This window comes from Mercenaria mercenaria, chromosome 9 (genome assembly GCF_021730395.1).
Source record: "Mercenaria mercenaria strain notata chromosome 9, MADL_Memer_1, whole genome shotgun sequence".
NCBI lineage: Eukaryota > Metazoa > Mollusca > Bivalvia > Venerida > Veneridae > Mercenaria > Mercenaria mercenaria.
In genome coordinates, this window is record NC_069369.1 from 73,428,546 (window position 1) to 73,452,328 (window position 23,783).

The window sequence follows — 23,783 nt, forward strand, 5'->3', positions numbered from 1 at the left end:
CTTTACCTAGAAAAGTTGTTGCTGAATGCAATATAACTAACATATAATTATAAAACCTATTTTTTTCTCACATTTTGCATGTTTATGAACCACATGCAAAATTTCAAGAATGTCCAGTAATTCTAATTTCTAGAATTGTCAACTCAAAATTGAGTTATTTTACAGATGCACAGGGGACACATACATGTACTGAAGATCAGTGTAATATTCATCCATTATTAGTTTTCTATTCATAAAAAGACTAACGGTAATCAACTTTAGACAAATGCTATTAAAAAATTAGTTTATTCCGCAAAATAACTACAAAATTGAAAATTTTCACTATATAAAAACATGAAAATTCAACTGAATGTAATGCTTTAAATGAAAAACAAGTGACTTTAAACATAACTAACACATTGAAATCATTTAGTTTACATGAACTGCTTATACACAGTAGAAAAATGACAAAATGCCATGCATGATAAAACGGAATAGTAAAATTCATACATACTTTTTAATTTTACTAAAAAGGGTGCACAGGGGACAAATTGTGTCAAAATATTTATTCATAGAATATGTTAATGGTAAGTAAAATTCTTTTAACTACACAATATTTACTAGTGAACATTTACATATATGTAGGTAAACTTAAGAGCTTAAGAAGCAATAAAATTGATGTTTCCACTTTTAAACTTGAAAATTGGCAACTTCAGAAAAAAATGCAAACAATGAATTTTAAATTGTCCAGGGTTTCTTATATAATGCTAAATTATCAAGTAATGCCTAAGTTTTGCATTCCCACTGCTAAGAATATAGAACTGCCACCACAAATTACTGAAATGCTATGATAATTGATATTTGTAAAAAAAAGGTGTACAGGGGACATCACTTTTGGCTTTGTGAATATTTAACAGTCTGTAATATGTGAAGTTGAACGCTGCTTTTGTATCTGTTGTAACTCCCTTTCAAGGAAAATAAAGTAAAATACCATTCTATTTAAAGAATAAAAGAAATCTGACACTTAACAACTGAAAAGGTGCACAGGGGACATTTTTATGTGTATAGAAATTCATCAAGTTTCTGAGAAAGTAGATTTATTAAAGAAAAAAATCATACTGTGTCTTCACAGCTGAAAGGATAAAGATCTTAGAAAAACATTAAGACTTTAGAAAAGTAATAAGGTTATGAAATTGTAGTGTCCAGATTTTAATTTAGTATTTTTTTCACTATTTTTTGTGAAGGGGGTTCCATCACAAGATGTGAAGTCTTGGTAACAATAAGATGTATGTAATAAAAAAGAAGTATTTTATTTAAATGTGCAGAGTTTAAGTTACATAAAAAAGTCAAAGCTGTAACAATAAAGCATGATTTTAAAAAGTAAACCACAGTTGAAAACTATACTTCATGTAAAATGTCACACTTTTTTGGGTGCACAGGGGACAAAATTGGCTATATAATTTAATATAACTTTAAAACTGCTTGAGTCATCAAGATAAAATTGCACACACTTATTGATTACATTGATTTGGATATAATTTGCTCCAAAACACATTCTAAAACTGAACTGAATTAAAGTAAGGTGAGAGAGAAGAAAAAGCTTCATTATTTTGAAAACCACCCATATCGTCCATTGTTTTCAGAATCAGTAGGTTAAGGTCAGAATGACGTTCTGGCCAAAAACAGTTTCCAGTTTAGTAAAAACTAGAGAATGCTTTGGCTTACAGAGGTCATACTCATAGGATTATGGTGTTTGTTGTTGCTACACGATCCCTAGAACTTTCTGGGTCAGAATTTCAATGGTCAAGGTCATCAATATTGGATAATGCCTTGGCCTAGGAGTGTCAGTTTTCATAGGATTAATTGTCAGGTCAGCAGATGATCCAGACTGTTTTAGAGGTCAGTACAAATGTCTGGTAAATTTCAAGGTCACATTGACCTTGTTATGTTTCTAAGGTTATGACCTTCTGAGTGTTTTCCTTTAGTTATATAGTCTGAACAATTGACCTGAAAAATATTGTTACTGTCAGAGCTAAAAGTCTCCTTAAAATTTCCTTGAATTGACTTTGGCATAATCTGTGTGAAAAACACAGAGAGATGAGAAGACTTAAAAATTTCTAAGGTAAAGGTTGTGTTTTTAGTAATTTTCTTAAGGATCTGGGTGCAGTTATAAAGTTTGCCTACTTTGAATAATTTGGCCTGATTCAATCTTATGGTTGAAGTGAAATCACGAGCCCGTCATCCCTGTTACTTCAAGCCTTGCAGAGGGTCTGAATCATTCATATGAGAATTTCATCCATTTGACTTGTGGAAAGCGAGTGGTTTTACTAAGATGGCAGATTGTTCTCTGAATTATATATAGACAAAACTTAACCTAGAGTAGTTGGTGGTGCATTGTATGCATGTCTAGAAACAAGATGCTGTAAAATCATTAAATTACTCGAATTGTGAAAAAAAATGGCTATTTTATGGGCAGATAAACTGGTGGATTTCAAAATTTGAATATAAAATGATTGGGAATTTTACTTGTTTGTTGGGATTTAATTTTGTGGATTTACTGAACCAAGAAATCCATGAAAAACAGCAGCTTTTGTGAAGTAAAAGTTCCTTTAAAACTCGACATATATATTAGTATCTAAATATTTTTAAACTAAGGGTTTTCAAGATATTTGTCCAAGAATTGCACTCTGGGAAACAAGTGATGCACCTAAAACAGTAGCTTGTAAGAACTAAAATGTGTTACAATACAGGGCATCTGATATTTGAGTCCTGTTGAGTTGAAATCTTTTGGATAGGTGAATTTCTGTGTATGTAATTTGTAACTGAATTTAGTTGCTAAATTTTGAGGGCTGAACAAAAAAAAATTGGTAACACTGACAAATTTGATATAATAAAATATTTTTTATAACTTTTTAATGATAAAAGTTTGATGTAATATAATGTTCTACAGAGATACTAGCTTGTGTAAAAAATTACTTTCAGTGATGTTGATAGCAGCAGAAATAGTGCTGACAGTGGTATCGATGAAAGTGCTATGGAAGTCAGTATTTGTGAACCTCAGGTATGTGTAAGATAATTAAAAAAATGCACAATAAAATAATTTTTAAAACTTTTATTAGATGATTTGATAATGGTGAATCTACTTACTGCTTGCAAATTGACCTTACTATTTTGAATTTTCAGCAATGGTCTTGACCCTTATAAATCAAGTTTTAGAATAATGAAAATGTGTACATTTATTTCTTTTACAAAGTATAGTTTCTACCATGAGTCAAATATCCATACTTTCTGAGATTTCCATTAAGAATTGTTTAGATGAACTTTAATCTGTTAAATTTTAGGTTATTATGACCCAAGAAACAACTTATATATATGTTTTATATAGCCTCATGAACCTGTTTGCCCATAGATCCTTTATTCCTTTTCAGAGAAATATGTCAGCTGTTACTTAGTTTCATATGAATTTATATCATCATAATTTGACAAGTTACACACATGACCTAGGTCATTGAGGTCGCACATGCAGGTCAAAAGTCAAATAGCTACTTTTCTTGCTGATTGTTTAATTTGGCAAGGTGTACAACAACAATTTTCGTTCCTGCATTGAAACAGTGTCTTAAATAATAGTCTTCTTCATTGATTCCTCTTGTTTAGCACATTTAGTCATTGTTATGAGTCGGTTCAAACATTTTATGTCAGTGACAGCCCTATATTTAAAGCTCTTTTCCATTGAAAAGTAATTAAATGACATTTTGAACATTTGTCTTTTACTTCAGACATTTGAAGAACCATCAGACTCAGGTCTTGATCATACAAATGATATCCTCCGTCAAGCTGAGTTGTTGTTGAAATCACTGCAAGGTGGCAGTGTCAGTACAGACACGGTTGCTGAGGAACCTTCAAACACAGCTCCGGCACCAGATGAAGGTATTGAAGAGAAAGTAGATGCAGATGTTAAGATTGAGAAACAAACATCAGAAGCTGCATCAGGACCAGAAAGTCAAACTGACAAGGAAGAGACAAGAAATGTTGCAGAGACTGGAGGAAGTGTAGTTGATAGCAAGAGCAGTGAAACTGAAAAACCTGAAATGGAGAGCAACAAAAATGAGTTTGCAAAGGCAGAAGTAGTAAGTGAAAAGGAAGAGAAACAAGAAGTATCTGTTGCTGCAAGCACTGAAGAGGAACCAATGGAATGTGAGGAAGCAATGGAGGTTGATGATGAAGATGATGAGATTGTTTTTAATATTGGTAAAAGTAAAAATATTGATACTGTTAACATTGTTTGTGAAGAGGAAGTTGTGAATAAAAGTTGTGGAGTCCTTGAGGAAAGAAATATTGAAGATAACAAAATATCTGAAATAGAAAATGAAGAAAATGTAGCAACAGTTGAAAATACTGATAATGAATTAACTATTAAAGCAATTTCTGAAAACAACGGTGAGACTGAAAAAGTAGAGAACACTGAAAGTGTTTTGAATAAAGAAAATAGTGCAGAAGATAAAAATGAGGATTCATGTGTGACAAAAGAAGTTGATAGCAAAGAACAAATAAAATCAGACAAAGAGAAATGTGTTGATGAGTGTGAAAAGATCGCTGGAGTTGTTGTAGAGCAGCCAGCACCAGATGCTCAGAAGTCAGCAGATGTGTTGAAGGATAACCCGGAAATAAATAGTGAGAAAAGGACAGTCTCTAAGAAAACCAAGGATGATAGTTCAGATGAGGAATTCATGTCAGCTGATGAAGACATGGAAGTTGATGAAGTTAAAACACCAGCTAAATCATTAGTTGATACAAATACTCAGCAAGACTCTGAAACAAATCTTAAAGAAGAATCACCAGAGAGAATTCCTCCCAAAGTGGGATACAACTTGAACTTTGATGATCTTGATGCAATGAATCCATTTGCAACAAAGAAGAGTTTGTTGAATAGTCCTGATGTGGGAAAAGAAGTGGTGAAAAAGAAGACAGAAAATGTAGTGAAAGTAGATGAATCAAAAGTGGAATCTGTTGACGTAGTATTAGAAACTGATGATAAATCTGACAAGAATGATCAGTATAAATCTGCAAATACAAGTCCTGTGAAATCTGAACCTCCAAAAGCTGAAATTATTCTATCACCAAATGCTGCTTTGGTGGATGAAGTATGCAGAGATAAGACAGCTGGTGACATATTTGAGGAAAGACCTGACTGTTTACTACAAGATGATGGTAAAGAGTCTAGTAATACAGAAAGCTTAAATGAAAAAGATAAATCTGTTTCAGACACAATATCAGAAAGTCTTGGGTCTGGCACAAAGAAGGAACTTGATTTTGACAATATAGACCCTTTTAAACCTAAGACACAGATTGTCAACACCCCAGATAAGGCTAAACAAGAAGAAAAGACAGAAATTGAATTAGAAGATCCATTTAAACCATCTAAACAAATCAAGAATACACCTGACAAAGCTGATATAAAGGATCAGGTTATTGATACTCAGACCAAGACTAATAACATAGCTAAGGTTGAAAATGTAGCATCAGAGGAGAAACAAAATCTGGAACAACCAAGAACTGATATAGAAATTCCACTTACACCACAGAAAGAAGTGGCAGAGACCAATGATCAACCTGCAGCATCTCCTGAAATTCCTGTGACCAGAGGAGCATATGATTTGGATGCGTTGAACCTAGATGACATTGATCCTTTCAAACCGTCAAAGCAAATGGGAAACTCACCATGTGCAATCACCAGTTCCAGTAAACCAGCAGAGATAGACCCATTTAAACCTAAGAAGCAAATTCAAAATTCTCCTGTTGCAAGTAAGGAAAATACCAAAACAGTAAATGAAGAAATTGATCCTTTCAAGCCTAAGACTCAAATAATGAATTCACCAGATTCTAAGAAAGGCGTTCAGGAAATTTCTGACAGCAGCAAAGTTGATGTTGAAACAACAAAACCTGTAGTAGAAGAAAAGACCGGTGAAGAAATAGTTCCACTGGAAACTTTGGATGATATAGAGGATCCTTTCAAGACAAAATCACAAATAGTTAATTCCCCAGTAAAGGAGAAGGAAGATACAAAAGAAATAGAAAATGATCCTTTTAAACCCAAAACTCGAATTCAAAATTCGCCTGCTAAAGCAGATGCTGAGGATACTTTGGGTAACTTTGAAAGTTTAGACATTATTGATCCATTTAAGCCGAAAAAGCAGATGCAAAACTCACCAGCTGGTAAAACATCAGACATTGATATGGTCGGATTAGACTCTGCAAGTTTAGACAGCCTTGATCCATTTAAATCAAATTCAAAAGTTCAGAATTCACCATCGGGAAAAGAAAAGGAAGCAATTGCAGAAATATTAGACCTAGAATTGATAGATGATCCATTTAAGCCGAGTATTCAAATGCAAAATTCACCTGCATTGAAAGATTCTAAAAGTAGAGTAAAGGGAACAGAAAGTGAGAAGACAGAAGTCTCGGGTTCCAAAGCAGATAAGACTCTAACAGATGATAATATTGATCCCTTTGCAGATGTTGATCCATTCAAATCAAAGAAACAGCTTGCAATGTCTCCTTCAGTGAAATCAGACAGTATGATAGACCCATTTGCGGATCTGAATCCATTTCAAACAAAGTGTAAAGTTGCAAATTCACCTGAGAAAACAGAAAGTGCAATTGCTGAGAAAGGTTTGGACGATTTGTCAAATACTGACCCATTTAAATCTAAAAGTAAAATAGCAAACTCACCAGGTTTGCAAACCATAGAAGAGAACCCATTTGTGTCAAAGTCAAGAATAGTCAATACACCTACTAAAGAAGATGACCCATTTGCACAAAAGACTGAGATCCCGACAACACCGCCAAATGAACCTGTTGAGTAAGTCATGTATGAATGTTGTACATATATTCAGTTTTAAATACTTACTTTTAATTCGTTGAATTTGCCGGGCTATTCAGGACGTTTCATCTTTGTTAAACAGAGGCTGAGTTTTGCTCCTCCACCAAACACCAGCACACACAAGTGAGAAAATGAGCTAATTTTTTTTGCATTTGGATTGGAAGCCATGAAATTTCTGTCTCTGTGACAGACCTCTTATTACAAGAGGTCCTGTTTAGGTAAAATACCTTTTTACAAAAATTGGCAATTTTGTGCATAAATTTCTCGATTCAAAGGCTTCTTCCCCATTTCCTGATGGAAAGCCCTGTTATTTGTCAATTTTTCTGTTGAAAAGATTTTAATGAATGTAAGCAATAGTAGACAATACTTATATGGTTAATTTGACAAAAACTGTTTAAAATGGTCAAATAATGCTTTTGTTATTCATTAAGTTTGAAGAATTCAAATGTTCAAAAAAAAAAACATTCTGATTTATTCAGAATTCTTAAGGATCTTGGAAGGTTTATAAATTCTTTGTCTATCAGAGTTCTTACATTTTATAACTGTAAAATTATTAGAATTTCTTACTTATTTAGAAAAAATAAGTAGTCTGTTCTCGCATATAAGACACCCTTGCTTATAAGGCACACCGGACATTGGACACGCAATCTGGGGTATATACATGTATATATTTGTATTTCATTCGATAATTTTGAGAAACCATATCTTCATCTGACTTGAACAGTTATGAATATTCCTTTAGTTACTTGTGACCCAGAAAATTAACTTTATACTTGCCAGGCAAGTTGACGGGCTAGGCGACATATTTGAAGTTCAGGGAGTGACAAGACGAGGTCAGGAAGGGTCACAGTTAGAGAAATTTGGAGATATAGATGAGTCACAGTTTGTCTCGGCCTCACAAGTGTTCAACGATCCTGCAGCTTGGGAGATGTTAGAAAAATTAGGAGGTACTACAACCGACAGTGGTGTAAGTACATAGTTCTAAAGAAGAAGTCCCTATCAACATTTTTTTTTTATTTTCACCCTTTCTGTCTCCACTCCTTATACAAATGAAACACACTAAAGGTAGGCATATAGTGAATACATTATCATGTTACTTAGTGTCTGTCTGTTTGTAATACTGGATCCCAGGTATAACTTTAAAACAATTCAAGAGATTTCATTGAAAACTTGCACAACTGTTAAGCATCATCTGAAGATGTGGTATGCAGGAGTCAGAGTGATATCTCAAAGGTGACAGCTTGTGTCAGTGGTGTCTTTTTAGAAGAACCAGAATGTAAAGCATTAGCTGATACTGCAACTGTATTGATATTCAAGGCTGTATGTTTTGTTTTTGTTAAGATGGCTGCTGGAACTAGTTACACAAAAAGAAAAAAACATTGCAAGAAAAAGTTGAAGTGCAAAGCTGTTGAACAGCATATACAACTGAATTTCTTCTACTTAGGTGTAAACAAGTTTGTACAGAAAAAAAATTATGAGGTCAAGTTTTTGATTCGCCTACATGATTTCTGTCTCACTGCTGGTAATCATCAGCGAGTTTTTAAAAAGCTCTTCAAAGTTCAGAAGCTAGAACATTAAATTTGTAAATTCTTGTTATATTGAGGCAATAAGTGTTAATAAAAAGTTTTTTTGTAAATATTTTGTAGGCGGAGTCTGCACTGTCAAGGATGTCTCTGTATGTGAAGTTTGACCCACTTGTTGATGAAGCACCTATTAGTAAGTTTCTTTTTACTTCGGTAAGTAAACAGATACAGCTATAAGTGCTGCAGCTGTATTTTTATTCTCTGGCATTTTTAGCTTGACTATTCGAAGAATAGGGGAGCTATCCTACTTGCCCCGGCGTGAGCATGAGCGTCACACAAATGTTAAAGTTTGCGTACCACCCCAAATATTTTCAAAGTCCATTGAGATATTGCTTTCAAATTTTGCATACTTGTTTACCATCATGACCCCAGTCTGTAAAAAGGAGAAGGGAACTCTATCAAGCATTTTGACTGAATTATGGCCCCTTTTCGACTTAGAATATGCTTATTGTAATGTTAAAGTTTTACTCATTGCTTATATTATACTATCAAGCACTGAGAATAGTCGAGCGCGCTGTCCACTGACAGTTCTTGTTTGCAGTGGTGCTAAGTGCTGCCATAACTTCAGGGATTATCAAGGGGAGGGGTGTGTTTGGTGTGAGAGAAGATGGGAAGTGGGTGTAAAGGGTATGATTATTGCATAATGCATATTGCTACTGTTAATATACGTTTTTAGCTGCATATTTGTGTAGATTTTTTATAGCTATTAATTCCAAAAAAAAACAGTTTAAAATGTACAGTACAGTCTTATTCATTATATATACATTCATTAAACATATTAGATAAATTTGCAGTTTAATTATGTCTCCCACCACACAGTTTGGAGTTACGGCCCTTGAATTACTGAAAAATCTGCCTTTTTACTCTTGTCCGCTCTCTAAGTCAAACAGTTCTCATCCGAACTTCACCAAACTTGAACAAAATGTGTCCTTAGCCAAGTTCGATAAGTAGCCAAATCCGCCCAGGCTTTTTTGATTTATGGCCCTTGAATTACTAATTGGATCCACTCGTCCAGACCATCTAATTGGATCCACTCATCTAAGCCATCTAGAGACACTAGACATTTTTCATAGGGGCAGTTGTGGGAGACATGCGCTTTTCTCAAAAGCATCTCTAGTTATCACTTAACTTTAATAGCATTTCGTTGCTCTAACTCCATATAATGATGATCATGAGGAAAGAGTGTCACCTAATAGTGAATAGCCTCAGTGGCTGTCTTGTAAACAACAATTTCTCCTGTTGGCTGTAGGTTTGGACTTTTTAGGGAATGTAGAATTAGTTTCTCCAGCTTGCCTACAATTTGAATGTTGACAGTTCTACCTAGGTACCTGCCCATGGCTAAAAACAACACCTTGAAGGGCAGCATGGATCTTTTTCTACTATATAAAGCTAAACCAAATATCACAAAAAAAGGTTTTCTTACCTTTCAATTTTGAGCAGAAAAAAACAACAGCTCTGCCAATTCTGTATTTTGAAATGTATCTGAAAGAAATATTTTTCATCGTGCTACCCTTTTACAGTATCAGACTTGTTTGATCTCTAATTTGAGATGAAGTCTTTCAATAATATGAATTATGTATTGCAGATCCTAGAAGAATCAGTATCAGAGTGTCACAGCTAGAAAAAGTGAAAGAATAGTATGTACCATTGTTCTTTCTTTTACATTTATAGATGCTTATTTGAGCCGTGCCATGAGAAAATCAACATAGTGGGTTTGCGACCAGCATGGATCCAGACCAGCCTGCGCATCCGCGCAGTCTGGTCAGGCTCCATGCTGTTCGCTTTTAAAGCCTATTGGAATTGGAGAAACTGTTAGCGAACAGCATGGATCCTGGTCTGGATCCATGCTGGTCGCAAAGCCACTATGTTGGTTTTCCCATGGCACGGCTCATTTTAATGTTTCTCTAGGCATATTATGACAAAATGTTTCGATTTGTCATACGAGGAAGCTATAAACAGGCTTGTTTAATAGTTGCTGATACAGGTCTCTGCTCATGCCTGAGGGCAACTAAGATGTTACTCCACCTTAAAAACTGGAAATTTGATGACTGTATGACCTAAATTTTGTCAATATAACATAAAACTGAGAAAAAAAAACTTGTATCTGAAGTTACGTAAATACTGTTTTTGCTGTGATATATACAAGTAGATTTTATATGTTTGATTTGTACATTCACCATTTTTAGCTCATCTGATTTTTTGAAAAAAAATGATGAGTTATTGTCATCACTTGATCGGCGCTGGCGTTGCCTGGTTAAGTTTTATGTTTAGGTCAGCTTTTCTCCTAAACTATCAGAGCTATTGCTTTGAAACTTACAACACTTGTTCACCATTATAAGCTGACTCTGTACAGCAAGAAACATAACTCCATCCTGCTTTTTGCAAGAATTATGGCCCCTTTTAGACTTAGAAAATATCAGATTTCTCTTTTAAGTTTTATGTTTAGGTCAACTTTTCTCCTAAATTATCAAAGATATTGCTTTGAAACTTGTAACACCTGTTCACCATCATAAGTTGACTCTGTACAGCAAGAAACATAACTCCATCCTGTTTTTTGCAAGAATTATGGCCCCTTTTGGACTTAGAAAATATCAGATTTCTTTGTTAAGTTTTATGTTTAGGTCAGTTTTTCTCCTAAATTATCAAAGCTATTGCTTTGAAACTTGCAACACTTGTTCACCATCATAAGCTGACTCTGTACAGCAAGAAACATAACTCCATCCTGCTTTTTGCAAGAATTATGACCCCTTTTGGACTTAGAAAATCAGATTTCTTGGTTAAGTTTTGTGTTTAGGTCAGCTTTTCTCCTAAACTGTCAAAGCTATTGCTTTGAAACTTGCAACACTTGTTCACCATCATAAGCTGACCCTGCATAGCAAGAAACATAACTCCATCCTGCTTTTTGCAAGAATTATGGCCCCTTTTAGACGTGGAAAATATCAGATTTATTGGTTAAGTTTTGTGTTTAGGTAAACTTTTCTTCTAAACTGTCAAAGCTATTGCTTTGAAACTAGCAACACTTGTTCACCATCATAAGCTGACTCTGTACAGCAAGAAACATAACTCTATCCTTCTTTTTGCAAGAATTATGGCCCCTTTTGGACTTAGAAAATCAGATTTCTTGGTTAAGTTTTGCGTTTAGGTCAACTTTTCTCCTTAACGGTCAAAGGTATTGTTTTAAAACTCAGAGCAGTTATTCGCCATTTAACGCTGACTCTGCAGAACAAGTACCGTAACTCTGCATTGCTTTTTGCAAGAATTATGGCCCTTTTTGGACTTAGAAAATCATGGGTAGGACAATATTTCTATTATACAGAGACAAAAAAATCAGATGAGTGTCTGCACCCGCAAGGCGGTGCTCTTGTTCAACAGTATTTCAGTTTAATATACATGTACAATTGTCCTTGGTAGTATAATAGCATTGACCTTTTTCTCAGAAAGGTAGTCTTTACTTCCTTGAACTTTAATAGGAAATCACTTTAACATTTGTTTTAAATTACTTACAAATGAAAATACCACATTATAGAAAAAAGACTTAAATTTGGAGGTAGGGCTGTCATTGTTAATCACAACGTTGATGTATTTACCCTTATCATGCTGGAATCCATTAAGTCTGCCTTTGAGACCAGTGTAGATCATGATCAGCCTGCACATCCGTGCAGTCTGATCATGATCTGCACTGTTCGCCATTCAGTCAGTATCTTTTTGGTAAGCACCCCTTTTGACAATTAATGGTACTGCCCAAATTGAAAGATGGACAAATTCATAATAGAAATTTGGCAGGGTAAGGGTTAACAGTTTGATCCATCAATGACGGGTAAAGAATATCACTAAGACCTTAGATTGTACAGAATCTTTGTCGATTTCAAAGTCAAATTTTGAAGTACTTTGGAATAATATATACATATAGTGTCCCAGAAATCATCTTTAAAATAAAAGGATGTGTTTCTTCCTGCCATGACTTCAGAGTCGTGTTGATATATTTATGACTTTTAAAAATTGATATAAATTTGTCTCTTGACATACAGCACTTTAACCTTAGCCTTCTGGTGGCAAGTGATTCTGCCTTTGCAAATAGTAAATTTTCAGTGAACACCCCTTTTAATAAGTGGTACTGCCCAAATTGTATGACGGATAATCCATTTTAGAAATTTAGCAGTGTAAAAGTTAAAAACAAATTTGATGGACTGACATATGAAATAGCTATTTATATGAAAGCTGATATATTGTAGTGGACTTGATGAAACCTTACTGTTACTTGGAACACCTCCAAAGAAGAGACGTCAGTCGTTGGCAAGAACTACTCCCTCAGGACTTAAGTCAGCTCCCGGTGCAGGGCCCCAACCTCCTAGCAAGAAGACAGAGCCAGTGGGTGTGACACCAGGAGCTGTTGATCTCATCCTTGCATACAGTCCTAAAGAAAAAGAGCAGGTAAGGTCAAGATTAGCTTTACTTTAACACAGCCTTTTCTGTAGGCTTGGAAATGAGAGTCAGTTTAATCAATGATGTCTGTGTACATTGTATAAGATTTTTGTTTGCAAAACTCTCAAGTGATTTTGTTCGGTAAATTTACTTTGAATGAAAAAATTGCCCTTTATTAATAAAAGTTTAAATTGTGTTTAAGGCTATGTGTATAGAAAGTGTTCAATATTACAGCAAGAGAAAAGTGGCAACAAGCCAGATGGGCCTATAATGAAGCTGTTGGATGATGTGGATTCCACTGAAGAATCTGAAAACTTGTTCCAGGTATGTAAACGAGGAACAATTTTTCTAACATGAGGATGTGTTCTAGGTATGTAAAATAGTAACCTTACTGTATGTTTCTTGTATAAAAAAAGTTTGATGTATTCTTTTTATGCAGGGATCAAGGAACTGGTTCCATGCTTTCTGAATGTTTTTCACTCTCATGACACATAAACTGTTGAAAATTTGATAACATATGTTAACAATTGAATTGTTTTGCCTGATTTAGATTTATCATCATTTTACAGCATATTTCACTTTGTAATATGTTAAGACAGTGAGTTTACCTACCTGATTATAAATAATGTCCTGGATTCCATAGCAGTGCCAACTTGCACAAATCATGAATCAGATTCTTTGAGAACAGACTTCGGAGAAACTGAATTTATCGAATCGTATTGGAGAACAGTCTGAGAAACTCGAGATCTCTAGGGTTTTAGTCTTGTCCTTCTCACTAATAATGTGACTAAACTGACCTGGCAATTCCTTGAATTTGTGTTTAACCTTTAGCCTGCTGGCGCCAAGTGATTTTGCAATTGCAATCAGTCCAAACCAAGATCAGCCTGCACGTCAGTGCGGACTGATCATGGTCTGCACTGTTCGCTATTCTGTAAGTAAATTTTCAGTGAAAACCCATTCGAATAGTAAATGGTATTGCCCTAATTGAGTGATAGACCAGACCATTTTAGAATTTTATAAGGCTAATGGTTAAAAATGAGAAAAAATGTATCCACTGTTACTTATAGGAATTGAAGTACACAGATGCTGACTTGAAGAGATTTCAGCGTGATAACAAGCTAGCTATGCAGGGTATGCTTATCAACAAAGATAAGGAATGGTGTAAGAAGGAAAAGCAGTGGGAACAAGAGAAATCCGAGCTGATCAAGAAATGTAAACAGATTAAACAAGACAGGGATAAGCTGGAGTGAGTTTTACATGTTTTGCCAATATTCTCTAAGCTCTTAACAAGTGCCTGTTTGTTTTTAAAAAGTTTGCCTGGGTCCTAAGGTGCATGGCCTAATAACTGAGATTGTGTTACTAGATTTAGACATTTTTCAGTTCAGCTGAATATTGCTTTAGTTTACATAGAGTATGTGGTCACAGCTCACAGAATCATCATCCCACTTGTCTCAAATTCAGATTAAGTCAAAATAATTCCAATTAGAAATTCTTTGAGAAGAATTTAATTCGAATGACAACTTTCTTCATACTTTGAACTCTAAAATTAAAAAAAAAAAGCTTTTAACAGGTTGTATATATGTATTTATTATCTATTTCAGACAAGCATTTTTGACACTGGAACAGACTGTTTATCAAATAGCAGGTATGATGCTTATCAAATATCTGGGGTTTGAATAGGATAAGGCCAACAATAGGCAAAACAATTGCCAAAATATGTCACATAACTTCCTGATGAAAAATTTCATTGGAGCATTTTTTGTGAGACGAGAATAATATTTCAATCATAGGCATCGTTTTGATACAAATAATCACAGTCACAAGTTCAGATAAGTTTCAAATTGTTATTTTTATATAAACAAAGAGAATAGATGAAACAGCAGAATTTACGGGCTGAAAGTAATGCAGGTTTTGTGAAGATTTCTGCATTCGTTTAAATCAAGACAAGTGTTCTGGAGGGATGCCATGCTTTTCTTATAATTGAAATTTGTAATCATAACATAATCTTTATTTGGATGATATTGCAAAATATATATATATTACAGCTGCAAGGGATGCTGCAGATAAGAAAGTACTAGAAGTAACTGGTGAAAAAGAACAGGTATAATTATAAGCTCAACTATTTGAAGAACAGTCCGAGCTATTCTACTTACCATGGCATCGGCGTTAAATCAGTGTCAGTGTCACACCTTGGTTAAAGTTTTGCATGCATTAGTATAGTTATCATTTAATGGCATATAGCTTTGAAACATACCTTTTCTTTTTCTAGGTCAATTACCAACCTCATAGGGTCAAGTCCCATAACTCTGACCAAATTATGCCCACTTTTGGACTTAGAAATCCTGGTTCAAGTTTTACATGCCGGTTACTATCTCCAAAACTAATGCAGATATTGAATTGAAACTTCACATGTGTCTTCAGGGTTATAAAACTAGGTGATAGCATCAAGTCCCATAACTTGGCATTGTAACTAAAAGTACAAACTTCAAGTAGGCACTATCTATTTTAGATATATATGTAGCTAACTGCGTCATAGTACGCAGTCTGAAAAAAATATTTTAGATATCTTTTTCTGAAAAAGAGTTATTTGAGCTGAAAAAAAAATGATCCTGGGTAAAATATCTGGAAAAAATGGAGACAACTCTGCTAAAACTTTGTTGTAGGCTTAGGTGTACATAGTATCTCATGCAAAGCATGCACTTTTTACCTCTAGGAATGAAAAAATCGTGCATAATAAGTAGCAGTTACAATAAAGATCAGCACTTTGAAAAGAAAAATATGAAAAGATCAAATCATTTAATGCCTTGGGGGTAAGTGTGACATTTTTGTGGTGTTTGCCAACAGACTTTTTTTTTTAATGTTAAAACCCACAGAATTTCACAAGGTAAAATTTGTTGAGAAAGCTATTCCTGGAAAGAGAATGATGTCTGCTACCCATATATATATATGTAAAAGTATGGGAAAAATATCTAGAAATATGAGAAAATTGAAGAAAACAATTTCATGACTGTTAGATCAATGACTGTGTTATCATGTATAGCGGGTAACATAGATAGCTTACTTTTCTATTGCACTGGTATGACATGGACAGGATTATGATTGTCAAATGATGTTCACACAATAATTTCACTCTATAAACAGATTGTTTCCCTTGTTTAAAGAGGGCTTAAGGTAAGTCTCTACATAAATCTTGCATTTATTTTGGCCAAATTATGCCCCTTTTGGACTTAGAAAGTCCTGGTTTAAGTTTAATGTGCAAGTTACTATCTCCAAAACAAATGCAGATACTGGATTGAAACTCTAAGGATATTTTAACATTGAGGGTAATGCTTCTGGGACAACAATTGGAATAGGAGAGCATTGGCTGTCTTTCTGACAGCTCTTGTTTTTAATTGCAGTTTAAACTCTGGGAAAGAGTATTAAAATACCATAGAGACATTCATTTATGAATTTCATCAAACTTATAAAAATTTGATTTTGTTAGCATCATCCAGTAATGGGGGAAAATAGGAAATATTTCTCTAACTCAAGACTGCGAAAGCAGGGGAAAAAAACAACAATGCTATATATTTGGGACATTCACTTTAAATCTGCATCATGTTCTATATTGGACCGTTTCCTTCCACTAAATTTATTTGAATAAAATTAAAACTTGCTTTGAGAGGCATGAACACCATAGTGTTTAACAGGGTTTTGTTAATTATGAGAAAACAATGTCTTCTTGGTGGCATGGTTTAAATATCTGTCTCATGTTAAACATGTATATATATCTATCTATTAAAGGCACTACAAGATATTCAGGCAGTTGAAACAGCATTCTCAGATCTACACAGGCGGTATGAAAAGGCAAAGACTATGATCATTTCTATGAAAAAGGTAAGATCACATTTACGCTACTTTGATATTTTATTGACGGAGGAATATTTTGAAACTCTGATGAAAATCCATTGCATTTAACCCTTAGCCTGCTGGCGGCAGATGATTCTGCCTTTGCGACCAGTGCAGACCAAGATCAGCCTGCACATCCGTGCAGTCTGATCATGGTCTGCACTGTTCGCTATTCGGTCAGTGAATTTTCAGTGAAAACCCCTGTGAGTAATAAGTGGTACTGTCCAAATTGAAAGATGGACCAGTCCATTATAGAAATATAGCAGGTTAAGGGTTAATAATGCTAATAAAATGATTGCCTTTAAGATAATATAGTTGTTATAATTTATTGCAGAATGAGGAAACCTTGAAGAAGCACACGGCTGAAAGTCAGGAGAAACAGAAAAAACTGAATGAAAAATTACATGCTTTAGAAAAATCTGCACAAGAAAAGTTATCAGCGTAAGTATAACCTTATTTTATATTGATATTTTCTTCAACTTTATAAGAGGTATATAAAGGCTTATATTTATATTTACACTGAGACGCACAGTTTTACCCCACTTAACTGATCAGTTGATATTATTACATACTACCATATTATTGAAAACAAATTTAGAAACCCCATATATTTTATTGTTCAAACAGTCAATGTATTATTGACCTCCGTGCTTAAATTAGACACCTTGTGCATTACCACTAATATCCATTGTAAGTTACCAGTGTAATTTTGTGCAATAGTTTTAGTTTGAATGATTTATGGACCCCTTTACTGTTGTCTTTTTTCAAATTTTTCAGTTCCATTGTGTTGAAATAAAATTTTCTGGATTCTGAGGAAATGGTTATTTTGTGGGTACATGATAATGTAGATAACAAGTTTTGTTGATGAAAAAGTGTTTAAAAGGAATTTTGTTTGTTTGGATTTACATTCATGGCTTGACACAACCATGAAATTTGCATAGTAGTTCTATTTGAATAATAATAATGTCACAATACTTGCATTGGAAGTCGAACAGGAGTGTTCATTGCAAGTCAGCTGTACAGGTAAACTGTATTTGAGCCGCGCCATGAGAAAACCAACATAGTGCATTTGCAACCGGCATGGAGCCAGACCAGCCTGCGCATCCGCGCAGTCTGGTCAGGATCCATGCTGTTTGCTAACGGTTTCCCTAATTGCAATAGGCTTTGAAAGTGAACAGCATGGATCTGGATCCATGCTGGTCGCAAACTCACTATGTTGGTTTTCCCATGGTGCGGCTCATTTTAATGTCTAAATTAAACCATTACAGGAATAAACAAGAAATAGAGAAGTTAGAACAGCAACGAGACTCTGTACAGAGTAAATTTGATGCTCAGATGAAAATCTCAAATATGAAGATAGAAAATCTGGAAACTACATTACAAAGAAAGGTTTGTAAATTGTTTTGTTAAGGTTATAAAGTAAATTTGTAAAAAGTAAAAAAAAATCTGTCTAGGTAAGGTATGTCCTTCCCACAAGGGAATTGAACAGCAGCTGAAGACTGAGCAACTGAAGTGGGGAAATTATCAGATTACTAATCTAAAATACTTTCCTCAAATTAGAGGGTGGCCGAGTGGTAAGGTCCCTGACTTCAAATCACATGCCCCTCACCGATGTGGGTTCGAGCCTCTCTCGGGGCATTGAATTCTTCATGTGAGGAAGCCATCCAGCTGGCTTATGGAAGGTCGGTGATTTAACCCAGGTGCCTGCTTGTGATGCACGGAGGGGCACCTGGGGTCTTCCTCCACCCTTACAGCTGGAAAGTCGCCATATGACCTATAATTTTGTCGGTGCGAAGTTTAACCTGACAAAATGAATAAATAAATCAGTCAAATTAGAATTGTGGTAAACCTTCCCTAAGTTATGGTTATTAAGCTAACATGAAATAAATCTCTGCATAAATAAGGAATTATCCACATGTATACAAATTATTTAGTTTTTTATTGCTTCTTGGGTTTTTAGCTCACCTGTCACATAGTGACAAGGTGAGCTTTTGTGATCACCCTTCGTCCGTTGTCAGTCCGTGCGTCAACAATTTCTTGTCTGCACGATAGTGGTTTCATTTATGATTTTATTTTAACCAAACTTGCACACAACTTGTATCACCATAAGATCTCGGTTCCTTTCTTGAACTGGCCAGATCCCATTATGGGTTCCAGAGTTATGGCCCCTGAAAAGGCCAAAATTAGCTATTTTGACCTTGTCTGCACAATAGCAGCTTTATTTATGATTATGATTTGATTTTTACCAAACTTAGCTACACAACTGAGCTTTTGTGATCACCCTTCGTCCGTCGTCAGTCCGTGCATCCGTCCGTCAACAATTTCTTGTCTGCATGATAGTGGTTTCATTTATGATTTTATTTTAACCAAACTTGCGCACAACTTGTATCACCATAAGATCTCGTTTCCTTTCTTGAACTGGCCAGATCCCGTTATGGGTTCCAGAGTTATGGCTCCTGAAAGGGCCAAAATTAGCTATTTTGACCTTGTCTGCACAATAGCAGCTTTATTTATGATTTGATTTTTACCAAACTTGCACACAACTTGTATCACCATAAGATCTTGGTTCCTTTCTGGAACTGGCCAGATTCCTTTATGGGTTCCAGAGTTATGGCCCCTGAAAGGCCCAAAAATAGCTATTTTGACCTTGTCTGCACAATAGCAGCTTTATTTCATCATCATCATCATATCCTGTGTGTCAACTGGTGCGGGTGTCCCAGTAACTAGGGTAGGCAGCAGGTGGCTAGATTGTTTAACACCCAGTCTCCATGCTTCTCTGTCATGTGGGTCAAAGCTGTCAAGGTTGTAAGCCTTCAAGTCCCCCTTGACGCATTCCAACCAGGTCTTTCTAGGTCTCCCACGTCCTTTGGAGTTTGGTATGGTCATACTCACGATTGAGTTGATGCATGAGGATCCACGAATGACATGGCCATACCACCTCAGGCGTCTGGTGGGAATAGCCTCTGTCACCTCCTGTAACCCCAGCTTTGCGTACAGTGCTGCTATGGGTACGTCGTTATTGGGTTTGATGCCACAGATCCATTGGATCATTGACCTGTTGTTTCGACGGAGCCGCTGTAAATCTGGAGCAGAAGGCGCCCATGTTTCACTACCATGCAGTAGAGCAGAACGGACACAGGCATTGAACACTTTTCCACAAGTCTTGAGGGATACATGCTTGGAAGTCAGAATTGGCAGGAGTTTCTTGAACTTTCCCCAGGCAGTACAACATCTGGAAATGATGGCAAGTTCACAGCCTCCACCAGCACACAGCATGTCGCCAAAATAGCAGAAACTGGCTTCCACGTCAAGCAGAGTACCATCCACATCTACTTGAGTGACTGGTCTACCATCAATTGGCAACTTGTGAAAGGCCCTTACTTCTTAGAGGGTTCCTGGAATATTGCTTGATAGACTTCCTTGACCATTAATGCTGATCACTATAATATATGTTTTAGTAGAGACTTTGTTACTTAGTAACTTGTAACCAGATTTATTTTTTATCCCTTTGCAATAGAAAAATGTTTGCAGGAAAGCGAACTTAAATCAGAATCTCTTGATAATCTGCCTGCCCAGTTAACTTAGTACTAGGTAGAGAACAGAACTTCGAATTGAGAGGTCCAAGTTCAGTCTGTGGGCACAGCATATCTTCTCTATGGAAGTTTGAGAACAACAATGTGTCTGATCTGAAGTTAGAGAACAGGAGAATTACAAAGCTAACTCCATTTTCATTCAACGTTTCGACTATTTTTATTAGTCTTCTTCAGGAAGTAAACAAATATGATATGATCTGAAGTTATTCATTCTCCACAGATTTGTGTGAGAAGTTGTCAGTTACTTGCAAACATCAAGTCTGTACTGGTGCAGAAACCAGGAACACTTGTTACTGGTAACTATCAGTAATCATTTCTAGTTTGTTGACTGACAATTTTCATGTTATATGTGCATAAATCTTAAAGTGCTGATGTTTTTCCATGTACCTATTTCAGACTGAAGAGAATAAACAGCTTACAGAAATCTGCGACAATTTGTTGGCCAAAGTTGGACAGTGAAAACAGTCCTGTGCAATATTTGACTTGTTACTATCTTGAATGAGTAACTTATTGTGAATGAGATATTAAACTGTAGGCGGTATACATTAGTATGCTATGTGAGGGGCATACATTTAACCACGGAATGATTCCTTACTGGATGCTTAGTGGATGCTGCATAGGTGTGGAAGTGTAAAAATAGAATGAACTTGACCTCAGCAAAGGTAAACATTAAGAAGGAATGTACTTTTGAAACATACTTTGTTTCCTAGCTGATTATCTGGTCTGGTTCAAGCCGTATTCATATAATATAACCATAATGTAAAAAACAAAACATTTTGGGTCATAATATGGCAAGTATTTTGACATTTGAAGGAAAGAAGTGCTTCTAGTGTACAGAGAGATAAACAGACTTGAAAATAAAGACAGTTTATGTACTCTTGCATGTCGTCTTTTCCTAGTTTATATGTTAACTTTGTACACAATTTGTTTCTAGATTTTGTTATATAATACTATATTTATTAGTTATTGTTTGAATTGTCAGTCCGTCACATTTTCTTGTGAAGTCAACTCCTCCAACAAATTCCATCCAGCTCGAATGAAACTTGACATACATCATCAACATAAAAAGGGACATGAGCATATTGTCTGAACTTCCATGGTTTTGTTGCGACTCGAGTTATTGCCCTTTTTAAGCTTAACAATATCACAATTTCATTTGCATCTTGTATACTCCATCCTATGGTGTTTCAGTCCAGTCCTAATGAAACTTTGTGTACGTCATGAACTAAACATGAATTATTTTTGCACTTCCAGGTCCAGTTACCATCATTTATATAACTGAAAAAGTTTTGAATATGACATTAAACCTGTACACATACACACTTCATGTCCAGCTATATTTTCTTGTGTTTTGCTCCTTTTCTTGAAAAAAACTGGACATGCACATTTTTAAAGACTTTCATGTCAGATTATTAGCTTGTCTGATTTTTAAAAAAAATAAATGAGGTTATTGCCGTCACTTGATCGTCAGTGGTTGTGTTGGTTAAAATTTTTGTTTAGGTCACCTTTTCTCAAAAACTATTAGAGGTTCAGCTTTGAAACTTTGCGCACTTGTTTATCAAAAGTATTCAGATGGGTCTCCATGGACGAGTGGTTAAGGTTGCTGACTTCAAATCATTTGCCCTTCATCGATGTGGGTTTGAGCCTTGCTTGAGTCGTAGAATTCTTCGTATGAGGAAGCAATCCAGCTGGCTTACACAAGGTTGGTGGTTCTACCCAGGTGCCCGCCTGTGATGAAATAAAGCACGGAGGGCCACCTGGGTTCTCCCCCACCATGAAAAGCTGGAAAGTTGCCAGATGACCAATAACTGTGTAGATGTTATGTTAAATAAAACAAAAGTATTTAGAATCTTGGTTCTAATTTTTTGTTTAAAGAAATTAGCAAGTATTAGATATATTCATATACAAAGTTTTCTGAATTTACAGTATTGAAAGGTGAATCATTTCCTAGCATGTTTGCTTATGCGGATTTCCGTGTAAGTCAGTAGCGTTTTGGCTCCACCCACATGTTTAAGGTGACATTTAAGCCATATGACTAGCCTTAAGATCAGTAGGAAGAAAAACTATAAATAAAGATATAATAACAGGTTATTAGGTAGTGCTTAGTTACTGATTGACATGTGTATTTATTAAACCATATGCACCGCTTATACAGCAAGGTAATGAATCATATTTCATTCCATTGTGCCATGAATTGTAAAGCTAACATTATAACTTATTTCTGTCTCAGGATGATAAAAGATCTCACTTCTGCAAGATAAAATTAATGCAGTTTCAACTTTCATTGATGTTGATAATATTTGGTAGTATTTGAATGTATGAAATAGTGCTTCTGTATTAACTAGTATTAAGCCAATTAATTAATGAAGTTAAGTGCTGTAAAATTGTTTTTCATACAATATTTTATAGTTTCACTGGTGGCTCAAAAGGACCAGTCCAGTCATTTATGTTTATATTTAAATTGTGCAAGTTGTTTATTTCTTGTAGAGAATCTTGTACTGGTCAAATGTAAATTTACTCAAGTAGAATATAAGGATCTTACATGCCTGCCTGTGTAAGACGGGGTTTTCCCTACCCGAGGGACAGTGTGGAATGGAAAACTAAGCGTTAACGAGGTTTTTTTATCCATGCTGTCCCGAGGGTAGGGAAAACAGCTGTCTTACACAGGCAGACATGTTAGATCATTTTTCTTGCCTATCATGTTCAAAATAGATCGTGGAGACAAATAGGTTTTTGGTGTTTCCTGACATTATTTATAAAGTTTATGACGTCACAATGGTACCAGTACTATGTGACGTCACCTTAGTGCACGCTATTTTAGACAAGGTTTTTCCCTAGGGAAAGACAGGAATATCTATCCCCGGCGCGTGCTCGGATTTATATATACTTTCCCCGCTAGGTAGGCAAGAACATGTGTTCTGTGCAAATATTTCACCAAATGCATGTGACTTGTTGTATTCCTTTCTTTGCCTTATTTCCACCATAGACAAACACTTCTCATACATTCTTAAGTTAATATTTTTCTCTTCTTTTCTTACTATGACTACCTTGTTACTTTAATAATGCATTAATTTATATAGATTTAAACAGGAGTCATTTTGTTTATGAAAATCAGTACAAATAATCAACTTGATGCAACTGAGATGTAAATGTGTATTATACTGATATTCTTTGTGAATGAATTGATGTTGCTTTTAAACTGTTCTTTTTTGTCTCTGTGTTGTTTGTCTGGACTGCCTTTCCGTTTCTCTATTACCTTTCCACATCCTTGTATCCTGTATCTTTCTATCAACTTTCCATCTGTTTTTTATATCATTAATAAAATTTTGAATAAAAGACATTGTGAAATTGTATTGCATTTTTGTTTTTATACATGTGTACTCCATAATAATATTCAGTTGATGAAGATTTATTTGTCTGTCACTTGTCCTTACCACT

The 23,783-nt window shown here is 35.2% G+C and overlaps 1 protein-coding gene across 1 annotated transcript in view; it reads left to right on the forward strand.

Moving 5' to 3' along the window:
* The window catches only part of LOC123546299 (transforming acidic coiled-coil-containing protein 3-like), a 33,455-nt gene extending 9,793 nt beyond the window's left edge, over positions 1-23,662 (forward strand). Inside the window, exons 5-18 of the mRNA XM_053551706.1 lie at positions 2,962-3,040; positions 3,756-6,838; positions 7,640-7,826; positions 8,506-8,575; positions 10,028-10,079; positions 12,675-12,873; positions 13,099-13,188; positions 13,932-14,110; positions 14,466-14,509; positions 14,910-14,965; positions 16,648-16,740; positions 17,087-17,193; positions 18,021-18,141; positions 20,742-23,662. Coding sequence (XP_053407681.1) covers positions 2,962-3,040; positions 3,756-6,838; positions 7,640-7,826; positions 8,506-8,575; positions 10,028-10,079; positions 12,675-12,873; positions 13,099-13,188; positions 13,932-14,110; positions 14,466-14,509; positions 14,910-14,965; positions 16,648-16,740; positions 17,087-17,193; positions 18,021-18,141; positions 20,742-20,804 — 4,423 coding nt within the window. The 3' untranslated portion in view covers positions 20,805-23,662. The remainder of the gene's footprint in view (positions 1-2,961; positions 3,041-3,755; positions 6,839-7,639; positions 7,827-8,505; positions 8,576-10,027; positions 10,080-12,674; positions 12,874-13,098; positions 13,189-13,931; positions 14,111-14,465; positions 14,510-14,909; positions 14,966-16,647; positions 16,741-17,086; positions 17,194-18,020; positions 18,142-20,741) is intronic.
* Positions 23,663-23,783: the final 121 nt, after the last annotated feature.